At 34.7% G+C, this 24,116-nt stretch overlaps 1 protein-coding gene across 1 annotated transcript in view; it reads right to left on the bottom strand.

The window, feature by feature from the left end:
- Positions 1-1,014: 1,014 nt before the first annotated feature.
- Positions 1,015-24,116, bottom strand: part of TTK (TTK protein kinase) — a 31,348-nt gene continuing 8,246 nt past the window's right edge. Inside the window, exons 5-23 of the mRNA XM_065730934.1 lie at positions 22,449-22,555; positions 18,086-18,229; positions 15,622-15,730; positions 15,458-15,533; positions 15,278-15,375; positions 14,448-14,547; positions 13,661-13,784; positions 10,683-10,864; positions 10,422-10,558; positions 9,029-9,155; positions 8,253-8,345; positions 7,586-7,743; positions 7,355-7,506; positions 5,873-5,997; positions 5,536-5,619; positions 3,558-3,734; positions 2,729-2,819; positions 2,336-2,433; positions 1,015-1,221 (exon numbers count right to left, since the gene is read on the bottom strand). Of these exons, the coding sequence (XP_065587006.1) occupies positions 1,132-1,221; positions 2,336-2,433; positions 2,729-2,819; positions 3,558-3,734; positions 5,536-5,619; positions 5,873-5,997; positions 7,355-7,506; positions 7,586-7,743; positions 8,253-8,345; positions 9,029-9,155; positions 10,422-10,558; positions 10,683-10,864; positions 13,661-13,784; positions 14,448-14,547; positions 15,278-15,375; positions 15,458-15,533; positions 15,622-15,730; positions 18,086-18,229; positions 22,449-22,555 (2,272 nt within the window). The 3' untranslated portion in view covers positions 1,015-1,131. The remainder of the gene's footprint in view (positions 1,222-2,335; positions 2,434-2,728; positions 2,820-3,557; positions 3,735-5,535; positions 5,620-5,872; positions 5,998-7,354; positions 7,507-7,585; positions 7,744-8,252; positions 8,346-9,028; positions 9,156-10,421; positions 10,559-10,682; positions 10,865-13,660; positions 13,785-14,447; positions 14,548-15,277; positions 15,376-15,457; positions 15,534-15,621; positions 15,731-18,085; positions 18,230-22,448; positions 22,556-24,116) is intronic.

Raw genomic sequence — 24,116 nt, 5'->3', positions numbered from 1 at the left:
AGTAAGCATGAATTCTGTAATTAACATGTAGAAATCATCAAGGAAGGCTTCTCTAATACTGACTTTCCACTTTTCCCATCACTGTTCAAAGGGCACAACACTCTTAACTCATGAAAATCAAGAAGCTCCACTTCAGTATTGAACCTAGGAACTTTATATGCAGAACTCATGAAGGAAAAGGCAAAAAACACTAACAAAAATACTTGCTCAAGATAGATTCTACAAACTGACAAACTGTATTTTCAAAGGACAACAGGGCAGCTGTCTTGAAGGCAATTCTTCTCCCTTAGTCTGAAACAAATATATTTAAATGCCTTTCAGTTAAGTAATTTAAAATACACTCTTGCACCAGAAATATACCTCAGTGACAACAAAATCTGATCAATCCACTAATAATCATGTATAAAAACCCAGTCTAGCTATATTCAGTAGGCTTTATTTACATTGCTTAGTGCTCTTAAAAAATCCAAATGAAGTGGTTTCTGAGCATCATTAATCTTAACATTTTTTCTATTTTGAAGTTTGTAAAGCATACTGGATTTGCAAAGCAGTAGTATTTTTAACAGAACAAACCATTTTATCCCTGTTATTCTCTAAGAGCAATGCTTCCACTGTGCCATTTATCAGTTAGCAAAAGAACAGCTCAAGAACTGTATGACATTTACATGAATCTACCAGAATTGTAACTGATGGCTTACATAAGCAGAATGCTTTTTTTCCTTGGGTGTGGACAAACCTGGACACAAGAGACTTCTACTTGGTGGCAAAGAACAGAACAGCACAATATTGTGTTTACACTGTAGAATATTTCAAGAGAGCAGCAAATTTTACATAGCCACCAACTGGTGTTCTAAGAAGGATTTTCTATTGTTTAGTTTCAGAGTGATAAAGGAGCTTAAAGAATCTTGTACAAATTTTTGTAATCCAAAAACTGTAGTGCTTTGTTAGAAAACAAAGACCACAGTCACAAACTAGCCATTTTCACCAAGTGGCAAGTCAAGATTTACTGTAGGCTTTTTTTACATTTAGTTTTTAAAATGCAAACTTTATGCTGAGTGTCCTTTTAAAAGCTAGCAGCACAAAATACTCTTTTGAACAGACCAGTTAAGTTGCATCCCAAACAGCAGTACATCACTTTGCTGTCCATGTTTTTTGGCTCCCAGATTTAGCAAATGCTGATACATCAAGACTTTTACCACTGTTGCATTGTTCATATAAAGTCTGAAAACAAATAAAAACACAGATATTTAGGTAAACACACCTGTTTCACATAGATTTTCAAACTTGATATTTATAAGCAATGTTACCACCTGAAATAACTCATCACATTTGGAATATTACTAACTGCACTAAGATTTGTCTCAGAAATCAACCAATGAAGATGCATTTAAGATAGATTAGTCATACAGCAGATGATGTAATGCAATATAGTGCCTGTAAGAAAGCACACATTGACTTAGCAGTGTGAGCAAAAGTAGCATTTCACAAGTTCGAAGAGAACTAATTACCAAGATTTGAAATCAAGTTTACTCCATTAGTTGTCTCTGGTGTGGAAATATCAGCATGGAAAGAGATATGCATACAAAGCCTGCTCACACTGAGTATACAAGGAAGCAAAGTTCATGTGAGGAAATCAGAAAAAACAGTGGCCACAAACACAGCCACATCACAATATTGCTAGAAGGACAGTATCTTGCTCACACAAGTTTCAGATCAGCTTTCAGAATGAAAGGAAGAACCATCTATAGTGATAGAAGATCAAACTTCAGTAAGGAATATGGGATATATTTTTGTATTAAATTATTTTAGGGTCACTTATGGCTGTTAGAGAAAAATCAGAAAGAAAATCCCTATGGGTGCCAGAAAGTAGTAATACCCGCAGACTTGAAAAAAACTCCTCAGCATGCCTGTGTTCTTCAAGAAAAGCAGATCATGAAAGTCAGGGTTTAGTTTGTCAATATCTTGAACGCAATAACAGGGAATTAGGTAGGACAAGAGGAAGACAACAGGCAGCTTCTAACTTTGTCAGCTTAAAAGAAAAGCAGCACAGTAAGGACTGTTTTGGAGAGGAGATGCTAAGGCCAGACAGGATGATGAGCACTGGAAATGAAGACATACAGACATACCAGGAAAAAATAAACCAAGATAACCACCAGCTTTTGAAATCTTCCTGTTTAGATAGAGAGATCCCACACGCCTGCAAACAAAGGCATGACAATATGCTATGTTCTTGCAGCAGTAGTTAAAAGCTCCCTTTATCTTTCACTATCAAGCATTTTACTTTTTTCACATGAACACGCACTAATACACACATTGGGAAAGCCACTTTACTTACCCTAGCAGCTCTGGAAATAGAGTTGGGAGAATTTAAGTCAACAAGTTGGCCAAGGATACGCTTTACTTCCTCTGTTGCTCCTTTTGCATTTGTAACACCTGAAAGTTAATTTAAAAGAGTTAGAGCAGCATACAATTGTGTATAATTACCAACAAGACTGTAAGACATAGACAAAAGGTCAGTTTTGAAATTAATCATTTAAAAATTAGAAATTAAATGTTTAAGTGAAGTCATATATATATATATATATATATATATATATATAACATACATGGGTACAAAACAAAATCTATTAGAATTTCAGAAAATAAAAGCTATGTTAAAAAAAAGACTTGATTTCTTGAACAGAACTGCTGTTTAACAAAGATTTCTTAAAAAAAAAAATAGATGTACCTGTTTGACACTGGGTTTGAATCTGAACATAGGGATGTATCAGCAACTCCGAAACAGATACTCGTTGTTTAGGATTTCTTACTAAACAGCGCTGCAAATAAAACAAAGAACATTTTGCCTCCTAATCAAGGGAACCAATCTTAATTCCTAAGAACTAAAATTAAAACTGTGGGTATTTCATGGCCTAGCAAATTAACATCTGAACCTCTTAACTGTTAAACCACTAACTCTGAATGACCAACAACCCTAAATACACCAAAAGATGACCCTAATTACTCCATGAAGATAATTGCTAATGAAGGGAAAGTTGAATAGTCTGTTTTACTCCAGCAGAAACATAGGAAGAAATCATAGGCTCTGGTCTTTACATCTCTTTATTCTGAAAAACTCAAAATGACACTGGAATTTGAAAGTCAGGGATAAATGTCTCAGGATCCTACTTCGTTCCCTCCTGAGCAACACAATTAGGGCTCTTAAGTAAAACAAATAAAATAAGCAAAGTTTCAAATGCAAGCAAGTACACAGGATAAGATAACTGGGTGAGGAGTATAAAAGCTACTTTATTTACTTCGGCTGGCTGGCTCAAAGGAGTTAAACCAAACTAAGCATTTACTTGCTACTGAGATGAAAATGGATTTCTACTACAGAAACAGTAAAATAGCTCTAGTTTTAGTAAGCCCTTTGGAATAAGGCCTGTTACTACTAGCAGCAACTAACATTTGTGAAACAAGCTCCTCAAGTACAATTCATTAATTCTATTTAAGAAAATATGTTTTAAATAAAGAAGTTACCATTATTGGAACCAAAACTAATCTTCAGGAACAATTACCTTTAGTACATCTTGAAGATCTTTCTCAGCAATATCTGGGAATTCTATTTCATAATGAGGATCAACAATAGCATACAGTTTTTTCCGTGTGTTTGTTATATGTTGAAAAGGAGTCCTTCCATATGTCATACAATACAAAATGCATCCCAAAGACCACACATCACTTTTTGGACTTATCTAATGAAAGTAAACAAAAAAAGATTTCCTCACTTAAGGAGTGGTAACTGTACAGTTCACTTAGTTTAGCTCTTCACACTGGATAACATGATTGACAATGCATTACCTACTAACACAATACTGTAACATGACTTTCAGTAATTGTGATAAGTCTCTTTTTTTAATTATCTTTGAAAAAGCCTAATTCCATAACTTAAAAGCCCTTACACTGAATAGCAATATTCTGATGTTGGATTCACTCATAAATCCAAATAAAACATACTGAATTAATTCAGCTCAGAAACGAGTAATGCATCACAGAGGTATGCTTGTGCCTAAAGTAGGAGACTACAGCCCAGTTCTTTTAGGCTTGAAGAATTCAAGATCTAAATTCCAATCACCAAACCTGGGCTGCTCTTAATAGAAAGACTTCCCACTCTTCTTACTGAAGCACTTTTAAGAAAAGATGAGGTTGTAGTGTAGGTAGAAGTGGAGTGAATATGGAGGAGACAGACTGCATTGACTCAGCATCACAATGGTTGGATTTCTGATGAAACAAGCTGAGAGCCAGAACAAGCCTGCCCTTTGCATGTTAAAGAATTTAAAGGTAGAAGTTTTAAAGAAATAGGTATAATCTTTTAATAAAGAAATCATTTATAAACCTCAACTTATAAAACATTCTGTCCTGTATCTCACAGGATTCAAGATAGGATGATGCCTGTGTCACCGTCATATCTTCCCACTTAAGTAAACACACCAAGAGTGTTTTACAGCACAAAATTTTTCTTACTTTCATAAGAAGATTTCTAAGCCAGATCTATTTATGCAGAATGCTAAAATATAGCTGTAAAGAAGCTAACAACAGACTAAAGAGATCCATCAACTTTTGGAATAGACATTACAGTGGCACAACAGGCAATCAAGGAAGTGGCTAGGGAATGATTCAGTAGAGAATATGGAAAATCATGATCATAAAAATTCAGATGAAATGAAATCTTGAACTATGGTACTATACGTCCTTCCAGGAACACAGCATTTGTATCAACCTTCTGACGCTGCAGGTTCTGGAGTAGCTGAGGTTTGTGGTTTATAGCACACAGGGGCAAAAAGAGACATCTCTACAGATAGAGACAAGCAATTCTCTGTCTTAGCTTTTAGACTGGAAGTTTAGCAGGAAATGGAAAGAAACCTCAGGAAATTTTATCAGGATTCTTTGAAAGCTAGGTACAAGGAAACTATATAAAAATGTGTCAACAAAAGCACTGAACACAGGACTAAGCATAAGATAAAGTAGATGAGACCTGGGGCAAAACATCCACAGCCAAAAGAATGAAGAATTTCCAGAACAAATTAGAGTGATCATTAAAAAAAATAGTATTTTCATTGTAAATGCCAGCAGTAATCTTCACTAAAAGCCATCAATAAATCAGAAACCCAGAATTCAGAACAGAGTGACATGCTGCATAAAGTCCAATACAGATAACTGCTGAATGTCTTTTATACTGATAGCACAGGAAAATTGATTGAGACAGTTCTGTTTATTATCAGTTTACATTTAATACTATTTATTGTCTTCTGTCAGTTACTTCAGCTCCCTCAAGTCCATGCACATGTCTTGCTTTCAATTTCATTAAATCATCACTTCCCTAAACATTCTGCAAACAAAAAAAAGTACTTAGCCTTCAAGCTCTGCCCACCACTACCTTGCCATAGATTTCACTGTACTCAAATTTCAGCAGATTTTGGAAAAAAACTAAGCCTTAAATCATATACATGAATTATATAACAAGCAAAACAATAGGATAAAAAAACAAACCCTTACCTTAGATTGAGATTTCCCATTTTCTCCATAGGAAGAAGACATATCTTGTATTGCTTCAGGTGGCATATAATTCATTGTGCCAACCTAGTAAAAATGTATAAAAAAACTTCCTTATTTCGATGAAATATGTACTTAATTTTACAAGTAGTTTGACTTTTATCTCAAAGTGCAATAAAGAATATAGAGAATATGCTGAAGGCCAACATTACTTTAAATGCATTTTTACATTTTTGTTGAAGTTAGTATAGAACTCATTCAAGTTGGAGGATTAACATAGTCAACAAGCACTACAACATTTTACTGAAAGCTGTACATCAACTTTCCAGAAGTGCATCACCTGTGAATCTTTAACAATGCTGGTCACATCTGGCTGCATTTGGTTTGCAATGCCAAAGTCAATCAGTTTTAACATGCCATCAACTATCAGAAAGTTCGCTGGTTTCAGATCACTGTGAACAATGCCTGTAAAATAGAGTTTGAAGTCAACCCAAGTTGTAAGTCATATTTTCATTGCTCAGTTACCTAACTCTTATACAGAGAGAATATGCATATCACATGTTGAGTGATAATATTATCTGCATATTTCATTTAATAAAGTGTTGTCTTTTCTTAAATCAGCAGTTAAACTTGCATAATAAGTTCATAGCTTGAAGTATTTAAATCTGCAGTAACCCTGAAATAAGTCCCTGAAACTCAAGTTGAATAGTTTCTCTTCCAGTACAGGACAGGCCCTCTAGAGGACCTAGGCTTATGCTGTAGGTACACAGCCATGCAAACAAAAGAGTCGCATTTAGCTTCAGATTCCTTAAGTTCTCTTTTTGCCACAGCACAGGTAGTAGCTTTTTTGTAACCTTCACTTATATAACAAAGAAGTAAAACAGGCACAGAGTACTATTTCAGTGTTAATAGACTAAGTACAGTCATAAAAGCAAAATCAGGAAAGAAACTAGAAATTTAACTACTAAAAACAGATGGTAGTAAAAGATTTCTGTAGTTCTGTTGTTGCTGATCAGGAACACTGCCATACCAAACTGTTCTGGATCTATCCAATTATTTACTTCTTTAATTTTATCCTAAATAATTAGCTCAGGATCCAGGAAGCAGAAAATAGCAAACTAAGCTCTCTCTTTTTCCCTCCTTCTTCCCTGCAATTTTTTTTTTTTTTTTAACAACAAGAACCAACTTGGATCTAACAGAAGGTTCTCTTCACCAATGATTTCCTGCACTGATGTCTCAAATACACTCTGCTTACATTATGAATTAAAAGGTTTGGTCATTCTTACCCATATAAGAAACCAATTCTGTATATTATCCAACCTTCACTGTGTTACACAGAAACAGAACACTGACACATGCATTTCAGTTATGTGGATAAGGATGATAGGAAGCCTCAAGAACTACAAGGATTGAAAAAGCTGAAACATTAAGTAAAGAAGACAGATCTGTGCAGAAGTAAGGAAGTCAAAACTCCTTTGGAGAGTATAAGTGGTTTCTGTGAGAACGTTATGGAGAACAAGTAGTTCCAGGAGTCTACAGTGTAGTCCATTACAAAAATCATTTTCTAGCTGTTGCAAGGAAATAGAAAGCATTATAAAACAGTGATAGTTGTTGATCCCTTTGAGTCTACAGTGAGTCCTACCTCAATATGCCTAATACAACATCAGGATACACTCTCTTCTGTTCTATTGTCACAATACAGTAAATACCATCTTCAAAGATCACTAGGCTTACACCAAAATTGAGAGCAGTGTCACTTCCAAAATTCAGAACACCATCTGTCCTATGACCTATACAAATACCTAGAATTATTTAAGAGTACCGTGTTCATGGATTGTGTGAACAGCTTCCAACATATTTTTCCAATAGCTCTTCCGTTCCAATGGATCGATGTTTTTCTTCTTTTTCAGCCAGCTATTGAGATCAATGTTTCCACACTCCATTACCATGTAGATATGTTGATCAGTAATTTCACTAAAACAAAATAAATGTTAAAATTCAAGGCATCTTTATTAAATCAATACTGCTTGATATGAAAAGGAAGTATACTCACTAGCTATAAAGACGGATTATCTTATCACTATGCTCTTGTAGCTTACTCAAATGAGCAATTTCATTCTTATAGCTTTCAACAGTCTGCTGATCAGCTTCTTCTAGATTCACATACTTGACTGCATACAGCTGCTTCTTTTCATTCAGCACTTGAAACACCTGAAAAAACAGTTAAGTTCATTCCATCTTGAATCTGATTATGCCATGGTCCCCCATCACTATATACTAATCTAAGATAGCAAGGTGATCACTTTCTTATTTCTGTAGTTTCTGATCAGTTTTCTAAGTAAATGCATTCAGTACTTTCATTTACTGTTTTCTTTATTTCAACACACATTGCTTCATTCACCCACTTTCGACTTTCTCCACTGAAATCAATACTTCTGCTTAATATTCTGAAATGGGGATGCCACAAAGTATTACAGCAAGCTCAGAACTCTGAAAAATAACACGGTAACAAATCTCATCTGCATCCTATGCTTCTCTGTACCTATGAGGGATAAAGTGTAAGCTTGGCTTTAAAATCATGTTTTAGGTTCACGTCAGACAAACACTTCATATATGTTAGCACAAGTTCAAGTATTATTAATTAACTACAGTATATATTTATATTAAATACCACTGTGTAAATGAGTGACTACATCTAAAAGGCTAATATAGCACCTTACCTTGCTTGAGCCTCCACTACCTATTTGCTTTAGTATTGTATAAACTCTTCCTTTAATAGCAATGCATTCATTTGAAGGTATAGAAGCTGAGACCTGTGTACATACAGAAAAGTAAAAGAAAGTAACTATTGGTACACATGCACCATAACTTGGTGGAGCTCTACTTTTATTAACATCATTTAAGTTGTCCTGATGTTCCCGAACAAGGTAAAGCATACAAAAGATAAACCTTAAATATGTTTGTCTACAAAAAGCTGAATATCTCCATAGCATAACATGTAAAACAATCATCAGAAGTTTACTAAGCAGCACGATTTCAAAAGTTTGTCCATCAACATACTGAATACAGGCCTTGAAAAAGCCTTAAACTTTGTAGGGACTGCTGTGCTCCTAAAAATAAATGCAAATACCTATGTTCAATTGAGTAATTCCAACAAAATTTACTATTTAAGCTCATAACAGTTGCATAAGTATCCCATTTAGTTTCACATTTTTATTTTAAATCACTCAACCTAACCAGGATTACCATATGTATATGCTGAAATACACTCAGTAAATACACACACAATATAAATGCTCCACAGCAATTTACAGCAAAAAGCTGTAAGCAAAAAGCTCCACAGAAAAAGGAAAGTAGAACCTCTGCTTTCCCCTACTTACCCACAGATACAAGTGGTAACTTTAAATGAAAAATATATGTAATACACACATTTCTGCTACAGAAGTCTCCAATGAGAACATGCTAAAAATGGCAGAAGTCAGCTTAAAATTGTCACCTGCAAGCCCATTTGATTTTTAAATGAAGCTGCTGGAGTATGTGGTAGAAAATATGGGAGCTGGTTGTAGGGAGTAGAAATCTGATATCCTGGTGAAAAGCTGCTCCTTACAATCGGTGTTCTGAAACTAAAGGAAATCATTGGTAAGAATATCTGCATTCAGTTGTACTTTTTTTAAAATGAAGTTTTCTAACTCCAAGATAAAACCTTCATTCCTCCTTAAAAGTTAATGCCAACCAGCAAACATCCAAGCTATATTCAACAATTAGAATTAAGATCTTTCACTTTGACTTAGAAGTCCTTAGATCTACAAAAGAGCTGTAACAGTTAGAAAACACTTATTTAAAGCAGTAGCAAACTAACTTCCCTTCTTCAGATACTACCTGGCACTCCCTGTAAGCTAGAAAATGAAAGCACCATAAAACTAGAAGGGCAAGCCAGTAATTCCTTAGCTTACTCACTGTTTAAAACATTACTGGATGAAATGATTTTTTTTTATTGAAAGTTAACATTGAGACAAAGCTTCAAGACAAACATGAGAACTCTTGAGAAAATCATCCAGGCTGCACATGAACCAAGAAAAGAACATCTATTTAAGTAAACTAAAGATTACAATAAATCCTTGATACCTTTTGATTATCCCCTTGATGTGTCTACCACATACTCAGTTACATTAACAAATACACTCTTCCCCCTGTTTTTTCATTTACTAAAGGCACAGGATGAATCATGACTTACAAATAAGTATTCATTTAAAGAAAAACTTGAGTGTTACACAGATAGCACCAGGCTGCTCAAACCTTGCTTTAAATGAAAAGCTATTAGTTTCCTCAAACTCTAAGCAGGTTCTTGCAATATTAGTTTAGTGATTCAGAGATGTAAGTAATGCATTTTTGAAGTAACCTAGGCTAAAACACCAACTAGTAATAATCTGTGTGGTTTTAGTATGTAAATATCAGAACTGGAAAACAATTTTGTACACTTCATACTTATTTTGTAGAAGATAAAATGACAAATGTGATTTTTCAATCCTTCAAAACAGTCAAAACAGCTCTCGATGATCACAGTTACACAACAGTTACACATACTTGTTATCTTCAGTATGTATTGTGTACTTGATAATTTGATTTACAGAAGTTCACAAGTTGTTAAAGGGTGGAAGAAGCAAGAACAATTTCTTTGCAAAAACTTTTTTTTTTTTAAATCAACCTATACCATGAGATAACGTGCTCTGCTCATCACAAACATTCGCACAACATAAAGTGTTGGAAGCAGTCAGGAATCTTCCTTGTTATCTGAACAGAATAACCTAAGGAACCCTGTTATAAATCAGAGAGGTAGTTCCAGAGATGAAGTGCTGCCCATGACTGTACAATTAAATGAAGTAGCTTACCACTCCATATAATCAGTGCATGTAGAGCTTGGTGTTCCACAAATGTACAGTGCTTCATTTTTCTTAGAAACAGCATTTGGTGGTGATATTCGTCTTGAAAGGGGAAGACCAGATTGGTCAAGACTCGACCGCTTTCCCTAAAAAAAGGGAATGTATTATTCCACATGAGAAGCCACCATTAAAAAATCATTTTTTTTTTTTTTTTACAATACGTGGAAGTAGCTTCAGGTAACAAATCATCACATATCCCTGTTACTTTACCTTACTATAGTAGTTCTGCTCCATCACTTCTTGACTTGGCCAATTTTTTCTGGAGTTAACACAGTTCAGTTTTATCTGACCAAATTGTTTTCTATAGCTTTCAGCAGAACTGGATTGTTGCTGTTGATTTTCCATGCTCCTTGGCTCCGGTATCTTCAGTTCTTGATACTGGAGTTTATTTTCTGAATAAATCATATAATTAAAAATCTTAATACTCGGTACTTGAAACAGTTTCTGGTAATTTACCTCAATTTCTAGATACTTTCTCCCTCATTTTCTATATCAGAATAAATGAGAATCATTGATTTACTGAAATCTGACGTCTTTTACAGGAAGTGATACTTATAAAGCATTAGAGCAATCTTCAGAGTTTGTATTCAGCTCACTATATTAACATGACTTTCTTAAAATCTTAGAGTATTACTATAACATAACATAAATGCTCTGCATGTTGGCAAAGAAAATATTTGTAAGACCATATTCATGAGTTGCAGTACAACATCCTAGGACACTCTAAGAATGTTTATAAAGCACTTACAATAAGCTTGCTTTAAAACTTCATATTTGAAGACCACTGCCTGTAGTAACAGGCAACCTATAATCCAGTGTAATTACTGAAGCCAAAGGCATAAAGCAACAAGGTTGCTCAGTCTGATGGTTCCTTTCTCAGGGGGTAACAGGACAAACTGTAGTAGAGTAGACTGTAATTAGCATAGCTTAAGAGTGTTCCTCCACCTGCTTGCAGTTTTTGATTCACATAACTAGAAAGCATATGCTAAGAAGTTCGATGCAATTTTAAAGGACTGAGCTACAAAAGAAAAAAACTAGTACTTAATTTGGAAGCTTAAGTGAAAAACAAACAGGCAAAGTATAATCTGAAACCCAAACTAGTGGGTAAGGTTTGATGGCTTTATGGGTTGTTTTTGTTTCATAGACTGTCAAGGTTCAGTAAACTGCAACCCTCTGTTGTATCACAGAATCACCAAGGTTGGAAAAGACCTACAAGATCATCCAGTCCAACCATCCTCCTATCAACCAACAATTCTCTCTGAACCACATCCCTCAATACAGCATCTAAACATTCTTCTGTTTGCATCTTTTTAAGTTGGTTGGAGGGAAGGGGCTGAAGTTGAAAAATTGTCCTTCAAATTAAATTCTCTTACTACAGGTAGGTATACGTATAATCCTAAATCCAATTACTGTAGACTAACAGACATTCTCAGTCAGTTTCTTCAAAGTCACTATTAGTACCCTTCCAAGCTTTACCAGTCCTAAAAATGCTATATAAGGCAGAGTTTTTCTGAACTGTTAAACATTATAAGAGGCTTCTTCTCATGGTTCTTATTCTATGTAGTAAGGTAAATCAGGCAATAGATTCCAAGCATTAGATATTTCACTAGCACATAAGTTATTTCTAGAATACACTTAAATAGATCTGGTTCTTAAGCTAGAAATTCTTCTAAGCAAGTATATGAAGTATTTTCAGTAAGAAACTAAGCCATTCAAATAATATCAAAACTTTTACTTCTTTAAAATGAGTTTAAAAATGAAACAAAAGCATAACTGTGCTATCACTGCAGATAATCAAGGAACACACAGAAGAGTGAAAGGGAGAAGCATTACACTGCTTAAAGCAAGTGCATTTACATTAACTGACAGTGCATTTGATTGTGAACATTTCAGAGGCTCATTTCAATGTCATTTATTTAGTACAACTGCCACTGACATGAACAAAGGATTCCTGCACTATAAATTGGTAAATCTGATTAAATCGTCCATATGGAAAAAAAGTTTAAAGACATTTAGCGAGGTTTTGTAGTTCTGTTCTTTTCAAATGCTTTAAACAGCATAAATAATTTGCCATTTGACAAAGCATCTCCACACTTCTGGAAAACCTCTTAAGAAAACAGCCATAGACAAGAGAGGAAGTTCTCTAGTCTACAATTTGTCCAAAGACTAAGATGAATGTGTGAGGTGTGATAAAACTCAGGTCAGAAAAATACCATTACAAGAAGAAATGTCCAAAAGTTACCTCTAAAAGTAAAATTGGTTAAGATGCTTGAGTTGACCAAGTACAACAGAATACAAGTGTAACCTAACAGGTGGAACCAAGAGGAAGGCAAGAGAAGCATGACCAAAACAGAAGTGAGTGATCACACCTGAATTAATGTTAATAGAGAAATTCTCACATACAAAGAGCAGTAGCAAAGATACCTACTTCCTTATACTACTAGCTACACAGGAGATGAAGAAGGGAATACTGAATGCAGTGGATAACACAGATGCACTAGATCCACAAGAAATTGAGGGAGCTTTGAACTTCCATTTCCCTCGGAATAGAAGACAGCATCACAGCAATCTTTTTAAGCTCACTTCAAATAAAGTATCTTAAAGTAAACTTCAGTAAGAAATTAGAGCGATGGCATCTACATGACAAACTACAGGCACTTACAAGGAAAGTCACAGGAGAAGCAAGCTAGTATGATTTTAGTGTCAAAATAAAGCCTAAATAGATGATGCTCCATGAACATTTTAATCCACAGTTGGAATTGCTGTCAGCCAACATACACTTCTCCTGTATAAACTATCACTTATCCTGGCAGCATTTTCCTATGCTCAGGCTAGCAAGACTTAATTTGAAATCCTGTATTGATGCTATTTCAATATCAACTTACATTACACTTATGATAAACATTAAGGATATAGAGAATTAGCACTACACATCAGCATTTTATTTCAAGCCCAGCCATCCACACACAGGATAAATACATTTGACTTTTTGAACACTTATTGCAGTTTTTTTGGCACTTCCACAGGCACCACTCAGTCATATTTTAATTGCTCTCAAGCTTCAAGCAGATCATCCTTACTACTTTTAACAAGTATTTTCTTCATCAGTCCATTTTTTAAATACAGACCAGCAAGTTTTCAATATTAATTCTATTTCAACATCCTAGAACATTACATTAATACATTACCTTCTCTTTTCATCACAAGACTTGTATCTATTTTGTTTTTGAGAGTGAGAGTTGAGTTGGTAGCCATTTCCAAGCTGTTCTCATCCAACATCTGCAGCTGCACAGAATTCTTTTCTTTTAATAACTAAAAAAACAAAAAGCATGTTAAAAAGTAGTAAAATAGATCTCAAGTATAGTGTCCAAAGAATATTTCTTTCTGATAATCAATGGCCAGCATATCACAGAACAAATTCCAGAAAACAGTGCAAGATACACAAATATTACTAATTTTGTTACCCATTAACAATTGCCAACAGACAATTTCTTTAACAAAGACCTAACTGTTGCCTTTCTGGAAGGACAGGATAAAAATGCAAGACATGCTCAAAATTAGACTCCATCAAAAGACATGATTTACAGCTCCATAAATCATTTAAGAGACCTGATTGAATTAACTTCATGGAAACAGAATACTTCCCACAACAAAACTCTTGACTACAGTTGAATGAATCCTGTAGTCAAGATGCAATCTCATTTCCTATCTGTAAATTACAGGATAGATTTTTAAATCCTCCTCACCCTGTGCCCTCTCTTCCATCAGATAGACAGAGAGCTTTCTCTTAACACCTGATTACACATAATGCTTTTCAATTCTGAAAGCTACAATGAATGTTTCTGTTCACAACTGATTGCTTAACAGAGCAATTCTACCTTACTACTTTATCATACTTGAAGTAGTATTTTTTTTTAACAACACCAGACATACAGGTAGGGTTTATTCTGTCTATCTGAAAAATATTTATATTACCTTTGAATCTGTCAGGTCGCACGAATCACTCCCGCTAGGTTTTGGTTCAGATAGTGGAAAAGGTGGAATCAAGGCAGTACATTTGGAGCTAGATATTTGCCTATTGAAATAATATTGTTAATTGTATAACATACATATGTAACAATTGTCTTTTGTGAGTCAGATATAGACAGTTGTGTGAAGACTTCTGACTGCATATTTTAAAACTACAGGAAAGTGAGTCCACTGATAGCCAAGTAAGAAAAAAGACAGAAGTCTTTAACAATGCCACCATAATCCCATAAAGTGACAGATAACTAATTGTTTGTCTTCTACTGAAGAAATTTCAAGTTCTGGGATACACGTAATGATGTGGTGTTTAAATGTGCAGACCCTTCTGCTGCTGAGCAGTTAAAATAAGATGAACATAATAACTTTCTAACAACTAACATACGCATTGGTAAATCTCCAAGAGAAAGATCATAGTAGTATAGCTAAAAACTGAGGATCTAAAAATCTCCTGGAAAATAAGACTGCCTTCTATTTAATTTTTGGAACTCAAATATACAAATCAAGTTATTTCCAACAGAAATTTTTGTTTTAGTCTCTGCCTCTCTGCTGAGGCTATTGATTTGCTCAAACAAGAAACTGCTTGCATAGCAATATGGATTGATCTCATTATTAAGACATGAAGATGTCTAATATCTATCACAATTATGACTGTTTGTCAATTATCTTTAGTTTAATTTTTAGCATGGCTAACGTTCTATTTCCACTGTCACGAAGAAAAACTATTCCTATTGAAAAGGAATGAGAATCTGTTGTACTGCAGTAAAGCCAAGCAACTATACCGTTTCATAACGCCAGCTGTAAGCGGGACATCCATCTTCTGTTCCACATCATCAATATCAGCTACTAGTTTAACAGGAACCCTTCCAAAAGGGCAGGCCTAAGAGTAAATCACAAGTTAACAAATGCATGAAGTAGTATTACAATTTTAAGATTTTGAAGGAAAATAATTCATGCTATACCTGGTTAGATTTGTTTAGTGATCTTAATGGATTGTGGAAGTTAACTATAGCATCAAGTTCTTGTGATTTCTCCTCCCTGAAGGCAAAAAAAATAAAACAAGTAGTAGCACGTGGCTTTCTTTTGTAAATGTTTTAAGAAATTAACTAAGAAATAAAGCTATTACCCAAGAAGTAGTTTAGGAACAGCAGAAGAATTTTCAATTGAATCATTCCTTTTTATATTTCTCTGATTTCCAACTATGCTCTGAAGTCCAGACTCCTGTATACTCGATACTGTAGGTAAATTAATTAGGATTATTCAGATTGTACAACAGATTGCATTCCTAAAGAAAAGTGTTTATAATGATTTAGAAAGAAATGCATACATCTGCAGTAATCTAGTATAATATATATTTAATATCATTATTTTCTATAAATATAGGCATACATTATACATTTTTTAATCTTGTAAAAGGCTTACAGCCAAAGAGAGATCTAGGACAGACACAAAGTGACATGTAACAGCTAAAGAAATATATTAGTTGCTTGATTTCTACAAAGCTGTGATAAGCTTTAATCCCTTTAATACAAAGACTATCCAAGCAATTTAACTTTGAACTCAAAATCCTCAATCACCGCACACAAAGAATACTGAAAGAAAATACTAAGTAATGGTTTAAGTAGCATGACAGTAGTGAGGAAGGAACAGCAGCTTTCAGATCAAGTCCATTTTCTAGATCCCTAGTCTCAAAATAAGCCTTCACTCTAGAACAGCATTATCTGAAGAATGATTCTGAAACTCAATCCACGTGGACTCATTGGGAAATCTAGAACTGCTCACATTTGGATTTTCTGTTCATTCACACCCACATCTAAATAACTACAATCAATCTTAAATTAAACACCAAACCCCAGCTTGTTCCAGTGGTATTACTTCAAAGGTAAAACAGCACAGATGAACAAATTCCCTGCTACTACTACAGAGACTCAGTGACTTGTTACCAAAAAAGCCTGTTTGTACTCTTCTTCTCACTTACATGTTAAGATAGTACATACAAGAGTACTCGTTTCATATCAGGTAAATTAAACTGAATAAGACAAAGTAATTAGCTAAGTGTAATTTAACTACCTGATATTGCTCAGGGCAAATTTGAGAATACTCTACAAGCTGTGTTCTACTACTGCAAGTTCACAAAAGATAAGGAAGCCAAAAGCAACAGCTTCATTTGCCCCATCTCATCCCAACAGAGAATCTCAGTTATGGAAGATTTGGCAAAAGTTATCTGAAGTTGTACATTAACCTTAGAACAAAAGGTAAAGTCAACTACTACTGAACACTGCCATCACCCGAACTATTTCTGCGTAAAGCTGAAAAATAGAAGGGAAGGTAACTCCTCAGAGATGAGCAAATCAACATGAGAAATCAGAACATACAAATGCATCTATATCACACTTCAATAATTTCCCATGTACATACTGCATAAATGTGTAAAATATAGAAAGAATCTCTCTTCATTCAGTGAGCACTGAAGTATGAGCTGCTTTAAGAGCTTTAGGTGAATACTAAACACAACTTCAGTTTACTATCCTGACAAGTCTTTCTAAAAGGTAATTACTATCTGAATAGTCAGATAAACAGCTGAGCTCATCTACAACACAGGAGTGTTTAAAAAAATACACAATACAGAATATACATAAAATCAAAAAACTATTAGCTAAGATCTTCCTCATCATGTAGGCCTTAATTTCCTGTAATGATGGAGAAATTCATTACATAGCATTACTATTTTTAAAGAAGTTTCAAGCAGCAGCTCTTTAAGTGAGAATATTAAATAGACAAGACTTAAATGCCTGCATACTCAGAGATAAGCCTCTTTATTGCTCCAGAAGTAACATAATTCAATTGACTTCGATCACTGAGCTTGGCTTTATCTACATCCCTGCATTTCAGATATTTCTAGTCTGTTGTTATTGCTTTTCAAACTTTTATCTTTAAATAGTTGCACTGAAATGAAGCATTTTTTAAAGTATTTAATGTTACAAATTAATGTGAACTAAAACTAGACTAGCCCACTCTTCCCCTAAATTCACTGATTTCTAAATGGCAGATAAGCCTTCCACACATTCTTTCAGAGGTATTCCTTTAAAATTAACAGTAAGTAAAGGATGTAATATCAGATACAATTTGCATAGTCCATTAAGATTAACTTAACCTGGGACACAGTTCATCCAGTGTGGAATTGAGGTCAATATGGAAACAAAGCTTTCAAGAAATGACTATCACAATTGAATAATACTGTAAGAACTGCCAAATACTTATTTCCCCCTCATAACCAGCATTTCATATTAAGGTCTACTTAACAGGAAACAGCAACCCTCTATCATGCTTCTGAAGAAGCATCCCTTATAAACAATCTATTTTGCACTAATTCTATCCTTCACAAAAGGAGGCATCCTTCACAAAAAAATTTTCCATTGACTCCAGAGAAGAGATGAAACCAGGTAGTGAAAAAGTAACAATAGAGAAATATGACTGTTTATTGGACAACTAGGGATTGAGTTTGTATCTAGAAAGGACAAACACTGGAATAGTTTTTCCATCTAGCAGTAGAACTTGCTTAAAAATCAATATTTTAAGATTGCAATTACCTGCAAAGTTCTCCTTCTCCTCATCTGAAAGCAACTGCTTTTTTAGTGAATTAAAGTTTTGTAGAGCAGTTTCTAACATTTCCAGTGGAACAGCAGAGCACTCCACAGCTTTCTGAAGGAGCTGTTTACACTTCTTTACGTTTCCTAAGTAATAAAGAATAGGAAAGATGAAGTAAATAAAAAAATTGCACTGTGTCAACAAGGTCATTACAGCCTTTTTTCTTTGAAAGACATAATTATGTTTATGGTGTCATATTAATTTTCCATGATTCTCTAAGGTCATTGTTCAGTCGACACATTATCCCTTAAATTTCCACTTTTGGAATACTGCCTAGAAGTAGTTACAGATAAATCAATTAAGCGAGGTTCCTTACATGAAATTGAGCCTATAGTCATAAAATGATTTACAACTTTATAACTGCATTATCAGCATTTCTTTAGTGTTAAAACCACAAGAAAATACAACAAATACTAAAATCAGTAGGATTTTTTCCCTTCTGTAGCATAAGCAATAGGTTTATGGACTTGCACTTATCTGACTAGATACTAAATTATTTGTGTATTATAAAATACCTTTAGCACCCTTAATAAACATCAAGGTTAAATGTAGCAGTTAAGTCAAATATCACCACTCCAGAATGCACTATAATTAAGAACAGAAGGGTGAAAAGGGATGATGAGTTTGCTTTCATTTCAGTACAGATATTCTGTGGTTCTTTATTTTGAGTTTCACACATTAATACTTGCCATAAACTGAAATAAAGAACAGATAGATATATTTCACCAAAAGAAACATTAAAGCATTTGGTTTGCGTGTAAAAGCACATACATGTGTAGCTATGAAAAAGTATCAGACACAAAGAAATAAATGCACCGTGACCAAAATCTTCCCATTGGCTTTTGTTCAGAAAGCATCAGTACAAAATGATACAATGATGTTACAGCAGTTAATACACAGCTGTACCTTGAAGTTCTCAATACCTAATTTCTCATTTCTAGAGCAACAAAGAGTAAAGCACTTCAACTATATAGATGTAGCACCTGTAAGAATAAGTTTTTATTACACTCTAGCAGAGCTCCATGTCTCTAGCACTCAGAACTTCACTGATAACTGAAGGTGAATGTCAGTGTTGCCTGCAGCTAAGATTGGAGCCAGAAGGGCAGAACTGGTGCTCAAGCAGGAAAATAATAAGAATAATCTCCAATGTCTGACAAGGAAGCAAGTAAGCATTAAAATAAAATTGGCAAAAAAAAAATCATTTAGGTCTATTTTGTGCATATTCAATGATTTTTTAAACCTCTTGACCAATACCATTTTCCTCCCAAACCCTTAGCAAATGGATAGTGCTTTTTGCAGGGGGAAGTTTTTTGTTGGTATGGTGGGATTTTGTTTGCAAACCTCTAATCAGCATTCTACCAATGTTTATAATAATTAACTACACAGTTCTTTACAATAACATGATATTCAAAATGAGAACAGCTTAACTCTGCATTAAGCATCACATCAAATATCAACAAACATGAAAAAGATAGCTGCGTTAAAAGTAAATTCATTCTAACACCTCCTTATTAGATGGGAAACAAAGGCAAGGAAGTAAAGCTAGAAGTGACTTATGAGTCTGTCAGTCTTCACAAAAAAGCTGAAATGATCTACACTTAGGCAAACACTTGAAGAATTTTTATGTGATGAGCTCTGAGCAATTCACAATACTCTTGCTTTAAGCACCCAGCCCAAGGCAGAGATAGCTTCTCATCTGGCTTATTTCAACAAAAATAGCATCACTTCTATTACTCTGTTTTAATGTTATGAACTTTCTGTTTATAAGCAAATTAATACTAAAACTGAAATTAATATTGTTTTAATATTTTCACTCCAGTTTTCACCCACAATTTCACCCAAAACAAGGAATTGAATATATTCATTCCATCCTAATGCAAAAGGAAAGGTTAATTCAGAACCAAATGGCAGGTCCATCAGAGCACCACTGAAAAGACATCGTGGAAGAGGTACTAGAGCATGACAGTCCTCCCTTCCCTTTGTCATAGCTGGACAAGCTCACTGAAAAGCAGCAGCACTCTTCAACGTAGTATTCACAATCCTCTTCGAAGCACCCAGCAGGGAGACTACATTATCAAATGTCAAATCAACCAGATCAAAGGTAACAGATACAAATAAAAAAACCACATGAGAGAAGACCAAGCCAAACTACTACTTGTTCCTTTGGGATTAGTATTTCATTTCAGGTGGATTCTTTGCCATCAAAGTAAAAAGAAAAAAACACTGATTGCATGAGCAGATCCCATAACTGCAGGGTGAGTAGGTTCACGAGCAATTGTGACAGAAGGGTGAAATTTAATTATTAGTAATCACTTGTAACATTTCTATGTTTCAATTAAGTTATACAGTGGGTTTTACACTTGCTATAAGTATTTAACAGCATCCTTATTAAGGTAATAAACCAGTAGTACTGCAATAATTAACCAATACTTTGTGAGCATTATATGTAACCAGTTTTTCTAACTACTGTTTATAAAGCTAAAAATATCAAGCCATACCAGAACATGGCCAGATAACTGACTAATCTGAAAAAACATGGAATTTCAAGTAACAGATATGCAGATTTGTTCTCTCCTCCCAACCCTGTTGAAGAAAAATACTCAGTATTTTTCCCCTAGTTATTTTGTGGCAAGCATTTCTGAGGGACATTTCCATGGCCTTTGCTGTTCCATTACAAGTGGGATTTGTTTAATTTGTTTAAGAAACACACTGGGATTGATCAAAGGAAAAAAAAGAAAATAGAAGAAATTAGTATTTTGTTACTGTTTTAAATGAAATTCATTCAATTTATTGGACAATATCTAAAGTCTATTCTGAAGTCTAAAGTCTATTCTTCTAAAGTCTATTCTTCACAGACTAGTCCTGTGTAAACAACAGAGGCAAGCATAAAAAGAAATATCTAGTAAGCTGCCTTCTAGTAAGGTGACCTGCCCAGGCCACCTCCAATACAGACAATGAGAAAACAAGTCAACATGAACTCTATGAACTAGTTGCTGGCCCAAAACATGGGGGATATGTTTTTCTAAATACATTTAAGTCATAATTTATACAGTCTAAAGGAGTTTAGTCTTCAGTCATCTAGAAACTGAAGTGATATAAATCCTAAAATCATCCCAAACTTCTTCCTGAGTGCAATGGGTTGACCTTGACCAGGAATGAGACATTCACCAGTCATTCATGCACTCCCTGCTCCAGAAAAGTAGAGACGAATTGGAAGAGCAAAACAAAGAAAAACCTCATAGGTCAAGATAGTGTCTAATAAAGAAAAGAAAAGGGGAATAGAACTAATAAACAAGTCACATAGAGCAACTTCCACCTCCTACCAGCAGTTTTGTGCACAGTTCCCTGGCAAATGCTGTGTAAAGGGTACCCCCCCCCAAAGCTTTTTGTCACTTTGGTGAGTTTGAATCAATTGTCCTTTTCTCCACTCCTAGCATACTCAGTGTAGTGGGAAGCAGAGTGAGAGAAAAAGCCTCGACTCTCGGCAAACGTTCAACAACAGCTAAAACACCAATGGATTATCAGCACTGTTAAAAAAAACCCACAAACCTAAAACACAGCATCAACAAAGAAAAAACTCCACTCAAGCCAAATCCAGTACCATCCAGCAACAGCATAAAATAGTTTAAAAAAAAAATCTATTCTCAGTGCAATCAGTCCCACCAGAGACAGACAAGTATTCTTGATTTTTTTTTATTTTGACTTGGTGGGAACATGACTTCTATGACACTGCAAAAGGAGTTAGCCTACTACTATTATTAAGCAACAGAAGATATCATTCATCTCCACTGTCCCAATACCAACTTTCAACAACAAAACAGGAAACAAAAGCAGTCAAGCTACTTGAGAACTTGAGCAACAGGAAACCTTAAATTAACCAGATTGCATTTATGGTCCAGCATTTTGTTATTTTAAGCAATTACAAAGATCTGCACTTGCTTCTTGGATGAAAATGGCCTCTTTCACAAGTTGGAGGTATCTAAAGGAAAATTACCATCTAGATTTGATGAACATAATTTTTCACACCACTGAGAGACTAAGTCAAATTTGTCAGTAAAGTCTAAGCTTCAAAATAAAAACAAGAGCCAATTTTTACCTCGTTCCAAAGTATTTTCTAAAATGGAAAAAACAAATAAGATACGTGCATAATAATATCAGAAATGAAAATACATTATAATTAAATTTCAACCAAAAGAAAATCCAGGTATTTCATTTTCTGACTTAATACCTACCAGCTTCTTTGCGAAACATAGCAGCAGAGGTTTAAAAAACAAGAGCAACACAATCAAACGTTTTTCTACACACCTTGTGATAGCTCAAACTGTGCAAAAGCCACATGCACAAAAGCAAATTTCTTGCAGTTCAGTCTGGCCAGATGAAATTGGTCCCGTGCCTCCTCTGGATCTTGAAGACTGTAAAGGCAACACATTATTAGGTACAGAGCATACAACTGAACACATAGCAAGAGAACATTCAACATTCTTTTCCCCAGAATCATCAACAAATAATCCATGAAGTACATATAAGCAAAGAGTCATTCAAAAAAAAAAAACAACTAGTAATTGAAATATCAATCAAATCCTTTCCAAAAAGAAAAATGTGGTCAAATGTGAAAAGAAAAGCTGGAGATTCATTTTGAAAAATAACATCAATAGTAATAAAGAACATGCAGCTATTTTCCCTCAGAGCACCCACCAACATCTTCCAAGCTGTATGCTGACAGAGAAAAATCCCCATTATCTATCTGCATCCATCTACACTAAAGAGGATGCAAAAGGGGATGGAGGAGCAGGGGAGGAAAACAGGCACAATTACTACATTAAAGATACTCGATTCTGAATTTGTGGGGATAAAAACAACTTTGTTTTCCACAGTAACATGGTAGGGTTACCAATACATCAATAAAGTGAACATGAACTCTGAAATTTTGTCAGAGGCTACAAGCATTTCTACTGTGAAGAGTTTCCACAACTGCATAAAAACTGACAGTCCCTTAATAGGGATGAAAGTCACTGAGGTGTTTTTTTTTCCTGTCTGCGTATCTATAATACCATAGCTATGGAAAACTAGAACACAAGAATTTGTAATAGCTACCCCTATCGAGAGGTATACAGGAACATCAGCTCCTTGTGAAACTTGGTGAATTCACTCAGTTCTCCCCATACTTCCAGGCAACAGTCTTATCAGTTAAATTTAGTAAATAGTGAAGCTCATTTGCCAAGCACACAGCAGAAGTAGCAGTGACAAAGAATATATCTAAAAAATGTTGTTCCATAAAGTCTGAGACGCATCAGCCAAAGTTAGCTACGTAGGACAACACAGTACACCAGTGTTTATGTATTTCAAATGACTACTTAATACCCAATACACCACACGATGTCATGACGTGGAATATCAGCAACACAACAAAAATCATAAAATCATAACATAAGTACTTGTAAAGGCTGAAATCTATACAAGCTAACAGGCAGGTTTAAAGGCAGGCATAGATACCCCCACCACCTACTTCTGTTGTTGAGTGTTGTGGTTTTTTTTTAAATCTTAAAAAAAAATAGCAAAATCCACACTAAATACAGAAATCTCCTCAAAACTCCATCCTGGCTCAACAGGTGCGCACAAGTATTACTCTGAAGCACGACTATAGGAAAATAAGCAACAAATATGACAACAGCTTAAAAAAATAAGCATAGAAAACATCACAGAAAGATAAAAAGAAGGACACATTTCCCCTAGAAACACTGAATTTTTGAAACAAACAGTCTGTACCATAGTTTAAGTATGTTAGTACAGCCCAGTACACCCAACTCATTCAGGGCAATGCCACAAATACAAAAGAACTTATTCACAGGCAATGTCAGAGAAAAACTGAATTAGCCTTTAATACACTGCTTACATTCACATGCAAAACAAAATAAAAGTTTAAGCATTTCTGTACAAAACCACACAGGCTTGGAGAGCAGTAAGCAGAACAAG

Source organism: Cyrtonyx montezumae, unplaced genomic scaffold (assembly GCF_038088225.1).
Source record: "Cyrtonyx montezumae isolate F1298 unplaced genomic scaffold, pur_monq_1.0 scaffold_13, whole genome shotgun sequence".
Classification (NCBI taxonomy): domain Eukaryota; kingdom Metazoa; phylum Chordata; class Aves; order Galliformes; family Odontophoridae; genus Cyrtonyx; species Cyrtonyx montezumae.
Note: the sequence above shows the minus strand (reverse complement) of the source record. Positions and strands in the feature narration are given on the sequence as shown.